The sequence below is a fragment of the Channa argus genome, chromosome 8 (genome assembly GCF_033026475.1).
Source record: "Channa argus isolate prfri chromosome 8, Channa argus male v1.0, whole genome shotgun sequence".
NCBI lineage: Eukaryota > Metazoa > Chordata > Actinopteri > Anabantiformes > Channidae > Channa > Channa argus.
In genome coordinates this window covers 4,539,418-4,552,671 of record NC_090204.1, presented here as the reverse complement: position 1 = coordinate 4,552,671, position 13,254 = coordinate 4,539,418, and the positions used below count along the sequence as shown (strand labels likewise).

The window sequence follows — 13,254 nt, the reverse complement described above, 5'->3', positions numbered from 1 at the left end:
ATGCAAACACACTCATATACAGAGAAACCTCTATCCCAGCCTCTAACCAACTGCAGGGCTGTCCGTGTTTATCTTTTGCGTGGTAATGAGTGGAGGACTTTGATGTATGAGTTTTGTATATATGTGTGTACATGGAGCAGGGTAAGGAGTGGAGACAGACATGTGGCTCTCAGGAAGGTGGTGGAGTAATCACAGCCATGCACATAAGAGCTGGCTCTGACTCCTGGTTCAGTTAGTTTGACTCGCCTCTGTACATTTAGCCTGATGTGAGGTCAGCCTAAGCAAATTAAACAAATCTATGCTCTGTATAATACCTCAATTAAACCTGAAAATGCCTGAATGCAAAAAATAGATTTTTAACATGACTTATTTAGCATAAATATAAAACCACTCGGTCTTTGCTGGTCTCAGAGTGTCAGACGTCTTCTCAACTACTTTAGAGGAAAAGTTGTTTGGGAAATGTGCTCTTTGCTTTCTTGTTACAGCCTGAAAGTATGAACTAGACTGACCCTGTGAATAAAAAAGCAACCAGCAACTCTAAAGCTCTCTAATTAAAACAATGTATGTCCCATGTTTAATTCAAAGCTATAGTTTAAAAATGTTTGGGGTTACAGATTTAGGCACTAAGACAAGATATAACATTATGCACAAATTCTGAGCAGTAGGGAGCTGAATTGTCTTTTAATCTCTGGAGAGTTTAGCTCAACCAGCCACAACTTTAATACCACATGGTGGTTTTCATACAAAATATTATGTGTATGTGTACAGTATATCAAGAAATGTGAAGGACCAATGACACTTCCAACGAATCAGACTGATTGGTAAACAGGAGACCTGTTAAACATTTAGGGAAATGTGAACTGATTTCACACTTTTAGCAGGATTTAACATAACCTGTGGGGAAACAGCAAGACTTGCTCTAGTCAAAGGTAAAATAATTAACATGTTAACAGGCCTCTGTGACTCTTAGCAAAGATAAAGGGTTAAGATAATGGATTGATGGATGGATGTTTGTTCGTTTGTTTATTCTCTGTTTTTTTTGTTTTTTTTTTTCACTGAATTTTTGTGATGAACAGAGCCCATTTTCCAGTCTTTATGCTAGGTTAAGCTTAACTATCTCCTGGTTGTAACTTCATATTTAATGGGCAGATACGAGAGTATTTTCATATAACTCTTGGCAAAAAAGTGTTGGCAAATGGCAAATGTGTCCAGTAATTTGCCAAAACATCCAATTATTCCTTCACATTAATGACCTCACTGGAAAAAAAACTTTGGTCAAAGTGAACAGTTGTAATTTGTTGCAGAAGTAAGACTCCCACCACTACCCCTCTTTAAGAAGGGCTTTAGGAGTTGGCATTTGTGAGTGTGTTTTGTCCTTGTGTGCATGAATGCATTTGCTGCTCAACTTAGAGCTGAGTGACACTTTTGGACAGAGATCGTGAAAAGGGAGCAGAGGCTCGAACAGAATCCAAACACAGACAGACAGCAAACAGACGGACACGCTGGGAGGGCTTTGAATGTAGCTCCTGTGGCAGAGAAAAGCAGTGAAACACCGCCGTATGTATAAAAAAAACGTCTCAGTAATGAATGAAAGACTCCTGCCATCTACGGGCTTTGTCCTATACTTGAAAGTGGTTAAATTAAATTATTTAACCTTAAACTGGTGGCACGGTCTCAGAAATCACCCAAATAAACACTGTAGAATGAAATTATGACGATTTGAAAGCTCAACCACTCACACAGAGATGGAGTCCTGGCTAAGAGATAGATCGATGATGAAAATGATTCCACTTCAGTGGGATATATCTTTGTTGTGGCTCAGGTCTAAACCATCTCTTATTTAACAGAGAGACAGGCAGAAATCAGAAGCTTCCTTCCAAACCCATCCTGACCAAGAGTCCGTTCCCAGGATGGGTGGGGAGGGAGCAGTGGCCCTCAGGCATTGCCCGTCTCAGTTGATCTCCATTAGGATAACTCAAGCAGTGAAAAAAATAATGCTTGGCTTCCGAATAGGAGTTTTGTTTAACCCTGCTCTATTTTTAACTCTAAGTTCAGTTTTATTATCATACACAGGGACAAACAATTCGGCATACCTGATGTGCATTTGAGGACTTTTGTGTGTGAGAGTGTATGCGGATGTGTGTATGTGCTGTCGGTCTGTATTAGCTGTGTGCACCCAGAAAGACTTGAGTGTTTGTGTACTCACTGCCATCGCTCCCTCTGGCCTGAGCGGCATAGGGGTGGTCCCCCTGCTCTCTTGTCCTCATGAAATCACTTCTAAGTGCCTGTAATTTCTCACGCTTCATCAGTACTGTAATTTCAAAAGGCTCCCTCCGAAGACCCTGCTTTCGTGGCGACCTAGGTTGTCAAATGAAAACATCATTTATACAGTGACCTCGGAGCTTCAGGAAATGGTTTGCTGGCTACTCAGTGACAGCCTTGAAATAGGGAGCTGTGGTGAGTGACTGCGTGGGTTTCTGAAACATGAAACAAAAGGTGGTCTGGCCCCTCAGTCTACAGTATCAGGTTTGGGAGATTTCAGAAAAATGCACACATCCATTCGGAAAATCTTGTATGGAACCATTTGTATGTTTGCCAAACTGAGGTTTTCCTCCAGTGAAAATATTTACTTAGAAAAAAAGAAACCCTGAAAGTATTTATTTCAATACAATCCTTTTCTTAACATTGCCCTTTCTGCAGTTTTTGGCCTTCAGAGACTCAACTGGCAGTCTGGCCACTGATCAATGGATCAGTTCCATAACTGGGTACTGTCAGGTTCAAAGTCTTGGTCCTGTGTCCCCATCGGAATGTACTGATGCTCTGGCTTTTCTAAGACTATTGACACAATTCACACAAGTAATGACTTACACATCACAGAAAACATTGACAGAAGCTCAAACTTCAGACCCAAGTTCTGACTGTCCCAGACGAAGCACACAAGGTCTTATATATGGGTCTCAGTCATGAGTGAAATACCTACACACAAACCAGAGATTGTGAGTGTCATCTGTGCAGACCAAGCTATCCTGCCCAATAATGGGTTCCCTGGTTCAGGAGATGACTGCTGTATGTGTGTTTCTGTGTGTCTTTTGTGCAGGTGTTGGTGATCAGAGGTAGTGGGGATAACCCAGGGATCTTAGTGAAAGCTGAGTGAAAGTTAATGGGTTGGAAGCTCCTCAGAGGGCACAGAGGAAGAAAGGGGTCATGACATTTAATCGTCCTGCCCCGACAGGCCAAGGCACTGACAGAGAGGTCAGAGACAGAAATGGACTAAGGACGACATGGGTGGAGTTGGACACACACAAAGGCCCTCTCAGTGCAGTGATCAGACTTGTCACCCAGTAAGTCTCCCTGTAACCCTCTCCTATGGCTTAACCCTCTGTAATACACCTGAAATATGACTCTAGGCCATTGATGACATCTCAACTACAAAAGTGATTTGAGGGTGAAATCCCTACCCAAGGACATGTTTACCCGAGTCTGGCATGAACACTGGAGCACACCAGCTCATTGACTCTGAGGTAAACAAGCACATCATGATTCACTCTCTACTATAATTGTCAGCCAAAGCTGGTCATCTGGAGCAATCATGAAGCAGTTTGGCGTGGAGCCACAACACAACAGGAAGCCATAGGCATAAACATGAGCTATAAACAGAGTAAACAAAACCAACATTACACTGACTCATTACTGATTAAAGAGGGAAGATGTTTGCTGAGGAGGTGTTCAAAAACAGAATTTACATAAACAGTCAGTGATTAGAGATGCTAATCTCTGTGTGCAGGATGAAAGTTTAAGGTGAGTGGAGCAAGAAAGCAGAATATTCTGTAGATTATTTTCTTGATATACTTTATGTGGGAATTTTGGATAGGGTTTGGGTTTAGGCATTTTGTCCAAAGATACTCCAACATGTCAGCAGACGAAATCGGGACTCTGCAGTTCAAGAACTACAGTTTGCCACAGTCACTTTTAACTTGAGCTATGTGTTTGTGGATTGACAGTTTCTATATTTTCACATATGTATTTCTCAGTGCAGTAACAATAATTGTTCAGGGTTTGCTTTAAAAAAGGTTGTGTGGATTTTCTTTGAGTACTTTTATTTTGAAATGTCACATTTTCTTTCTCAATTAAACGCAGTATGAGAAATAAGAATAATGTGGCAATAATGATTTTTGTTTAATGCGTAAATGTATATTGTAATACAACAACACATGTTACATATTATACATTTATAATAACTTGTTTGCGGAGGGTGTAGTCCACTTAAAAACACAAGAGTTATAAAAAACATGGACTCTTTTTCCTAACGTGATCACACGTTAGGACGTGTAAAAAATACAAACTGAGACATTGAAAAGCTACAACAATGTTCTTTAGACTCACAAAATTAAACCCAATTGAGGGTTTAATATGGAGCGTTCTTTGAATATTAATTTTAAAATAAATAATGTAACAATTTAACATTGCACCTTTTGCGATTACTAAGCATGTTTGTCTGTTTGATCTTGATTTGCTATGACACGCTGGACTGTTTAGTTCAAGCAGCTGATGAGCAACCTGCTGCAGCCCAGAAGAATCATCTGAAAAACTTGTTGGGAAATGGTTGTTTCTGGTCTGCTGAGCTGATGATTTCAAGCTAAAAGGGTCAGTCAGGCAACTGATTTACAGCTTGTTGGTGCAGTCGGGTTTCTGAATTGTAAAACTGATCAGTTCCAGCTAAAACACTTCTTAGGTTTTCAGGTTAATGGTGAGTATTTTTCAGAACTATGTGAGTGCATTTCCTGCCAAATGTAATGTAGGTAACAATTTATCATGGAGTAACCTGCAAGTATTAATAGATTAGATTTTGCAATGTTAAACAAACAGGAATAGGTGCTTTTAACATGTCTCCAACATACGCTAGTGGGAATTTTATTTATTTTTTGTCCTTCCGGCTTATCCCGTGAGTTCAGGGTCGCCACACCAGATCATTGTCCGCATTTTGATTTGGCAGTTTTTACGCCAGATGCCCTTCCGGATGCAACCCTCTACAATATCTACCAGGCTTTTACCGGCACTGCACAGCTGGGGATGGGAATGGGCTGTTGGGGGTTCAGTGTCTTGCCCAGAGACACTTCGACATATAGCCTGGACCGGGGATCAAACCACTGACCCCGTGGTCCTTGGATGACTGCCTTTACCAACTCAGCTTTCAGGCGCCGCCAACATATACTAATTGGAATACTTTTCCAAAATATTCACATTCACATTCTTCAAGATGACAAACAAGAATTCTTTAATGGTTGGATCTGAAAGTGGCCAAACAGTATTTAGGTCCTGTACATTTTTTATCCATTTTAAATAAATGATAAAATGATGCTACTCACAGAATAGAAGGATTTCCCTGCATTTCCCCCAGCTACAAACTTAAGAGGCTAAAAGCTTTGCAATATGAGTGATATTTACCCTAAATGCATGTTGACCGCTCGATTTAAGGAACACAGTACATTGTACACGCATGGCCAAGGCTCTGCTGCCGTTGCAGCGTTGTTTCCATGCCTGGCGGAATGAAAGCGTCTGGAGCGTCACTCGACAGCAAAGGTAGCTTCTGGTTACAAACTTTGGACCAATCAGGACGCCGCTTCGCTTTCCTGCAAGCAGGAGCAACAGAGGTTCAACCTGGAAACCCCGAGGAAACTTTCAGCTTCAAACTCAAACTGACAATGCGTATTCAATTCCGCTGACATATGTGATAACCAACTAATTGTCATTGAAGGAAACGTTTCCGAGTAATGACAATGTTGGGTATGTATGTGCCAGACAGATTTTCTCTGAAATCGTCAAAGGTCCAGGATGGAATCGGTCTTTACACGGCGAGGCGAGTCAAAAAGGTTTGTTGTTTTTAGCTGAGCACATTTGTACTAAGCGGGGAGCGTATTGTTTTACTTTAAATAAAGAGTTAGAGCGTTTTGGGTACGTTTTTGTTCGCCTTATTCCGAATAGTCGCTGTCAAAGTGTCAGTGTGAAGCCGAGGCTGCTGTGACGTAAAGTGCCACGTAGCTACACCAACTCCAGTTGTTTCTCCGTGTTCATGTCGGCTGCGAGGGTCGCGCGCCTGCTCTCGTGTACCAGCACAAGGATCAAACATGTATATAACTGTGCCATTCGGATTAAAGCTCTCACGTGTACGTCGTGTAGAAAACGCCATGCTGCATCCCACCGTTTTGTGATTTATACAGAGAGGGAAACTGAAATGCTCCGTACTTTACTGACTTCATGTATCAGTAAAGATGTATTCACGTTCAGAAGGATATTGTCATTTGTGGTACACAAGGTTGTGTATGAAACTACATAATTTTCACATGGTCACGCCCACTGTTTTTTTCTTTTTTTTTTCTTGGCGCTTCTGGAAGGTCTTAAGGAAACGTCCCAAACTAAAATATGTCACATTAAACATGGGCTTACTAACACGTCCACGGTGCAGAACTCTCTGCTTGTACAATAGTTTAATGTAATAGTGGCATCTTGTTTGACAAGTGATCCCTTTGTGTGTATGTTTTTTCAAAGGGAGAAAAGTTTGGCCCCTTTGCAGGTGAGAAAAAGCGGCCTAGTGAGCTGGATGAAAGCTCGGACACCAGGCTGATGTGGGAGGTGAATGCACACACATCCTGTCCAGAGTTCTCAGGATTCACAGTGGTTAATGCATGACTTTATTTATGCTACTCGTCATTAAAACGTGCAATGCACAAGTCATTGCTGTTATTACGCTATCATTGCATATAGGAACACTGCATCAATTTTGTAAAATGTTAATCAACATGATAAATAGACTTTTTGCTGCTTGTGTTGCACTTCGGGACAAAATACATGCAAAAAGAAAAGCATGTCTGCTTACATGTCTGTCCAAACACATTTGCAGCTTTTCTGCCATAAAGAAAACCTAATTATGTTGAGGAGGAATTACCCTTAGTGGCTGATTTAAAGGGACTCTCCTCTCTTGCCACGGCAACCATGAAAGAAATGCTGTGATGTAGTTATCTGTAGCTGCCATATTGTGAGGTACAGATCTGTGCATATGTTACAATGTCTATATGAAAACACGTTTTGATGTTCAGAAGGCAAACCATAAAAGCAGGAAAAGAAGACAAAACCATTGTTCACTTCTGACAATTGATGCAGTTATTATTCTTTTTTTTCTTCCCCCCAGGTCCGAGGCAGTAAAGGAGATGTGCTGTATATTCTGGATGCGAGTAACCCACGCTATGCCAACTGGCTGCGGTTTGTCCACCAGGCGCCTTCACAAGAGCAGAAGAACTTGGCAGCTATACAGGTATATTTCCTCTCAGTGGACGGTGAATCCCTCAGACTTATGGTACCTAAAAAAAATAGAGTGATATATTTTAGGGGCGATACACATCTGTTAGGATTGGCTAATGATTTTTATTAATGTGGTTGTAAAGAGAAAGATGATTTGACATATGCAGGTAAAAGATGCTGGAATCCACTGAGATTTGTTGTACATCTTCGCAGTAGATGGATAAAGAAGTCTCTTTTTAGCCTGGAAAAACTCCAAAACAAAAAAAGTTGTTTTGACAGTGCAGGTCAAAAATGTCATTGTGTTTGTTCTGTAGTACATTCTATAAAACCAGTCAAATCATGTTTAATAATAGGAGATTTTAAATGGTTGAATAAAGGTTAAATTAAAACATAATGTCTACTTGGACAAGGATAGACGCATATTTGTTTCTACTCTATATTTTATGCAGTTTTTGAACAATTGCAGACACCAGATTCTTGCTCTCAATTTTTTATATCCCAAAGTATAAGTAACATTGTTAAAGTTATTATTATGACAATAATGTACAATTTGAAGAGTGCTTGGAAGCACATTCTTGGTGCACTCGGTCTGGGAAATTTCACCTTTTGCACTTCTGTGCAAAAGATTAAAACAAGATTGTTCTTCACGGTGGAAGAAAAATGGTATTTGAATGAGAAGAAGATGAACATTTCAGGTCTTAAGGCCAAGTTCCTGCCATTAATACAGAAATGCCCAAAGTGATTGGTCATTTAGAGGTCATCCATGTGTGTTAAAGCTCTGTGTTTCATCAACAGTGACATTTATTGTGTGGCTTCCTCTTCTTAATCATTATTTATGTATATTTAGAATCCCGCAGTTAAAACAGAATTACACTTTGATTTTATTACAGTAACATGACCTTTAAGGACAGGGAAATTAATGACAACATTTTTAAGGTTGTGAGCATTTGACCTGTGGTCTCAATCACGCCATAACACACTGTTGTCTGAGTGTAATGAGTTGAGCCTTCAGCCAGCCTTAATAGTAACTCAATGTGCATTACCATAAATGGTTGTGACTGTATTTCTGCAAGAATGCTTTTCTCATTAGCTACATTCTTCTTCCATTTGTTAGGTGAAGCTTTGCCAGTGTTCCTTGTTCCTTGGCACTAGTATTGTGATTAATCGAAGATAGCCATGTTGTTGTGTGTTAGGATGGAGAAAACATCTTTTACCTGGCTGTGGATGACATAGAGACAGACACAGAGCTCCTCATAGGCTACCTTGATAGCGATATGGAGGAAGAGGATGAGGAAGAAGAGGAGGAGGTCATTAAAGATGAGGACGAGAACAGTAAAGACGCCAAGCATCTTGTTGAAATGGGTACGTTGAAATTACAACAGTATATACATCTTCATTTGTGTCTTATGTAACCCCAGTTATTAATGAAAATTTATGAGAACGCAGGAATTACACTTCCTTTTTTACATCTCTGCTGTGTGACTTAACATGCTCATTGTGTGTGCACCACATCGCTCCAGAACTAGTAATAAAGAAGGAGGACCACCCCTGCTTGCTGTGCGAGAGCAGTTTTCCCAGTGAGGAGATCCTGGCCGCCCACCTTCAGAGTCTGCATCAGAGGCCCAGCACCGAAGAGAAGGAGTTCAGATGCAGAAACTGTGGCAAGAAGTTCCCCATCAAACAGGCTTTGCAGCGCCAGTGGGTTTACTGTTGATTAACTGGTTGTACAGCAGTTTTGTACAACTTTAATCTTTTTTCCAAAGACCTAGTACCTAGAGGTCATTAAAAAAGTCTGGAAAAGTAGTAAATCACACCAGTATGGTTTTTATGTTTTAGATGATTTATGTAAAAGTTGTTACTTTTAAAGTTATTTATTGATACCAGTTGTATGTCAATATGCTTAATGTGAAGTTACATCTAGCAGCAATTAGCTTAGCTTAGCACAAAGGACTGGAATGGGAGTAAACTGATGAGCTCAGTTAACCAGCTGCAGTCTCTAGCCTCATTTTTAGCATAAAGTCCTGTGAAGACTTTTTTCCCTGTCGTTAATTATTCTTGTAATTGTAGTGGTTAATTTAATTAGAATCCATCCATTAGTTTCATGTATTTCCCTAATTCAAAACTGGAATCTATCTTCGATATCAATTGTTTTTAACTTTGAAACTTTCATACTTATGTCATCAATATAAAGTGTTAAAGTTACTACTCGGTGCCTAATTTGCTTTTATTTTGAATCTTTCCTCAGTGTTTTGCATTGTTCTGAGTCACTGGATCCATCAGGCGACTCTAAAGCCCACCAGTGCTCCATCTGTAACAACACTTTCAGCTCGGAGTCCAGGTAGCGTACACTGTCCAGTGGGAATTACTAACCTGTATGCAGCACAATGCACAATGTATTTTTGAACACATAATAGTCCCTTTTCTTGTCAACCATCTGTACTTTACCTATACTGTGCAAACAGTTTTGAACAGCATAAAGAAGCCTGTAAAGGAGATGCCAGGTTTATCTGTAAAGCAGAGAGCTGTGGCAAAAGATTCAAGAGCAAGGACGCTCTGAAGAAGCATAAAGGAAATGTTCACACAGGTTGGCATCTCTCTCTCTGTGTATGTTTTTGTGATTTGTGATTTTTCTCTCTCTCTCTCTTTGTTCATATATTCATATGTGTAGCTTTGGGGTCTTTTTTTCAAGGCGTCATCTAATGAAGTTAATTGACTGTTAGCATCCTCAGCACTCTAGGATCTGTGTTAATGCTGCTTAACCTCGATCAGATTAAAATCTCTGCAATATTGAGACACATCTCTAATTACTTGCTCTCCATAATTGCTGACCTGTGTGTTCTGAGGCGGCTCACTCTTTCAGATTAATTGGACTTCCATGGCTTTTTATGATAGGATGTAGGGCAGCAGGGATCAGTGCAGCCCGAATCATGTATCAACCAAAGATTCAGACATTTGTCTCAGAGGCTGATGGAGTTCAGATCTGGGCCTTTATGTTTCAACAGTGTGGTCAGGAGGTGGGGTGTATGTGTGTGTGGGTGAGGGGAAAATGGTTCAGTGCGACAGATGTGGGTCATGGGGATAAGAGGAGGGTGTCACGATGGCAGGATCTATGGGCCTAGAATAAACGGTCCATTAAAAACCTTTAGTATTTTTCTGTGGCTGTGGGCTGATTGTCATTAGGTTTTTGTCATGATTGTACATGTTTGTTTTTAGTCCTGCAGAGACTGCACCTGGGCGGGGTAATTTTTCATCTAGTGCTTTTTTTTTAACAGGGAGTGCACGGAGGAAACTCACATGTACCATATGCAACCGAAAATGCTCCTCCTCTCTGAATCTACAAGAACATAGAAAGGTGAGAATCTGCACAGAGCATCTACTTCACGGCTCAAACTATCCCAACAGAAAACTTTGCATTGGATATGAGAGGATTTGCTCAGCTTACGTAGTTTTGCATGATCCATTTTTACACTGATGTCTCTTTTTTGCTGTACAGTGGAATCCATCACACTCCGCTGTTTCTATAACCCTGTCTAACCTCTTAATCTCACATTTGACTTTGCTTCCTGGGCTTCTGGGTTCACTTTGTTCGACTCTTCCCTATCCATGTTAGGGTGTCTTGTTTCAATCAAATTGTTACGAATTTATTCTTGCTGTCAAAGAAGAGTGATTGGTTCCTTTTTCACAAGCTCATCCCACAGGTCTTGTGAAATTTAAGAGTCTCTGTCAGCACACAATAAGGTTTTAACCCGGCCATCAGGATTCTTCCACGTATTGATGGATTCAAGTTTTTAATGGTGCTGTTTAAATATGGTTCTAAAATCTTTTTATAACAGTGATTAGTTGTCTTGGTACTGTGTGTTACAAATACTGTATGAAGGGCATCTACATGCTATTAAATTTATAAATAGTAATTGTTAACATAAGCAGCACAAGTTTGCAATCAACAGGGTGTGTTGTTCAGGGCATGTTGTATAACATGCTACTGCTGCCTAACAGTTTGTAATACTCACAGACAGGATTTTACAACTCAGGAAATTTAAAGCAGCATTTATTTTTTCTTTGGTTCTCATGATTGTGAAGTAGCAAACAGTAAACAATAGAAAGCTGCCTTTTATGTTACAAAACAAAGGTGCGATCACATGTACTTTTCACCAAATGAATATTTGCTGTGTGACCCATTTGCCTGAAACCAGAATGACTAATTCTGGTGTGTGTTTCTTGTTCTGCTCTGATCTGCACCAACCGTAACTCCAGTGGATTTGCGTGTCACAGTGAAATTCAGTGTTGACTGTGCTGATATGCTCATGATACACTGTAGTGGATTTTATCACTCCATTGTTTATTGCCTGTGGCTGTGAGTCTCAAGACAGTCTAAATGTGGCCTAAGACTGTGTAGAAAAGCCTAGGACAGAAAGTCAATTTCTGTCACGCATGCATGTTAGGTTAATCGGTGACTCTAAATTGCAGGTAGTTGTGATATCATATTGTTGTCTGTCTGTGTATGTCTCTGTTGTGGCCCTGAGATAGACTGGTGACCTGTCCACGGTGCACCCCGCCTCTTGTCCTATGACAGCTGGGATAGGCTCCAGCCCCCCTGCGACACTGAACAGGATAAGCGATTACAGATAATGGATGGATTACAGATAATGGATAATACTTATGCCTGAAATGTTATTGGGTTCAAAATGACAAAAATCTGTAACATTTGGCCATGTGGACGGATCATGTACAGTGTACAGTTTGCTGCTCTATTTTTTTGATTAAAGTCAGGACACCACTTTTAATTATATTGCACACTAGATTAGTGTTCATCTTGTTTAAAACAATTTGTCTGGTTGGTCGTCATTTATTAATTATAATTAATTAATTCATTATCCCAACTGGTAATAGTGACATTTCATTTTCTCTTGTCAACATCTATCGTCTAGATTAATCAACAGAGACTAATCCATCCCTGTCACATAATTCCTCATTAAGCCACTTGCAAACTGTTCAACATTTAAAGTCACCTGGAAGTTGTGACATGCAGTAGTCCTCCAGTGCATCATTTAACCTATTTCAGCTGTCTGTGCGTTATTATTCTCCAGTTTCAAATCTCCAGGGTCTTTTAAAATAGGCACCTGTATTATTCCTGTGTGTCCTCCTTATATGTCAATGTGCCAGTTTTACCATTTGTGGCTCATGACAGCAGTGATGTTTCAAAATGTCAACTTGTCTGAACCATTCTTTTTTAAAGTAGGAGATTTGACAGGCAAAATATCTTTCTTTAAATTTAAGACAATGTTCCAAGAACTTTGAATTACCTTAAGTGTTATAAAAATATAGCACATTTCTTTCAAAAATATTTAGTGTATTTTTATAGCTTCAATCAAAGACATTGGGGCATTAAGTATTATTCTCGCCAAAGAGAAATCAAATGTTCCATAATGACAAGTTTGCTCCAAAGCAGCCTTAAATTGCCATTATCATCATTTAGCTGAACAAGCTCTTGCAGTACAGCTGTGACAAGGGGAGCTGCTTCGCATTAGCATATGCTATTGTAGCTGGACGCAGGGGAACTATTGAATGTGCAATTACTGGAGCTATGCTCTGAAGCAGAAAATGGATTGAAACTTTTCATCATCACTTTAATTGCTTTTCTGTCTGTAGACATCGGTCTAATAAAAATGGACTAGATTTAGTTTCTGTTGACCATTGTAGACCGTTATCCTCAAATTTTACAGGGACTTTAACTTAAGTTTTTAAAATTATCAGCAAGACCAACACTTGAATGAGCTCTCTTTCTCTTTTGTTGCAGATACATGAAATATTTGACTGCCATTCATGTGATAAGAAGTTCATTTCTACCAATCAGCTTAAACGTCATATGATAACGCATTCAGGTAAGAAAATTGTGCATTAAACACATCAATTTTTAACTCTGTGCATCACTTCACTTTACTAAAATTGATTTCACTA

The 13,254-nt window shown here is 39.8% G+C and overlaps 1 protein-coding gene across 6 annotated transcripts in view; it reads left to right on the top strand.

Moving 5' to 3' along the window:
• Window positions 1–5,607: 5,607 nt before the first annotated feature.
• prdm5 (PR domain containing 5) overlaps window positions 5,608–13,254 on the top strand; it is a 29,827-nt gene continuing 22,180 nt past the window's right edge. For 5 of the 6 annotated variants that reach the window (XR_010915067.1, XM_067514193.1, XM_067514194.1 and 2 more), the window contains exons 1-9: window positions 5,608–5,870; window positions 6,547–6,630; window positions 7,187–7,309; window positions 8,490–8,658; window positions 8,817–8,994; window positions 9,542–9,634; window positions 9,759–9,880; window positions 10,569–10,648; window positions 13,094–13,178. Coding sequence is in view for 5 of the 6 variants with exons in the window: in XM_067514193.1 (XP_067370294.1) it covers window positions 5,772–5,870; window positions 6,547–6,630; window positions 7,187–7,309; window positions 8,490–8,658; window positions 8,817–8,994; window positions 9,542–9,634; window positions 9,759–9,880; window positions 10,569–10,648; window positions 13,094–13,178 (1,033 nt within the window). In the remaining variant the exon portion in view is untranslated. The remainder of the gene's footprint in view (window positions 5,871–6,546; window positions 6,631–7,186; window positions 7,310–8,489; window positions 8,659–8,816; window positions 8,995–9,541; window positions 9,635–9,758; window positions 9,881–10,568; window positions 10,649–13,093; window positions 13,179–13,254) is intronic. The other variant, XM_067514192.1, reaches the window with a different exon arrangement.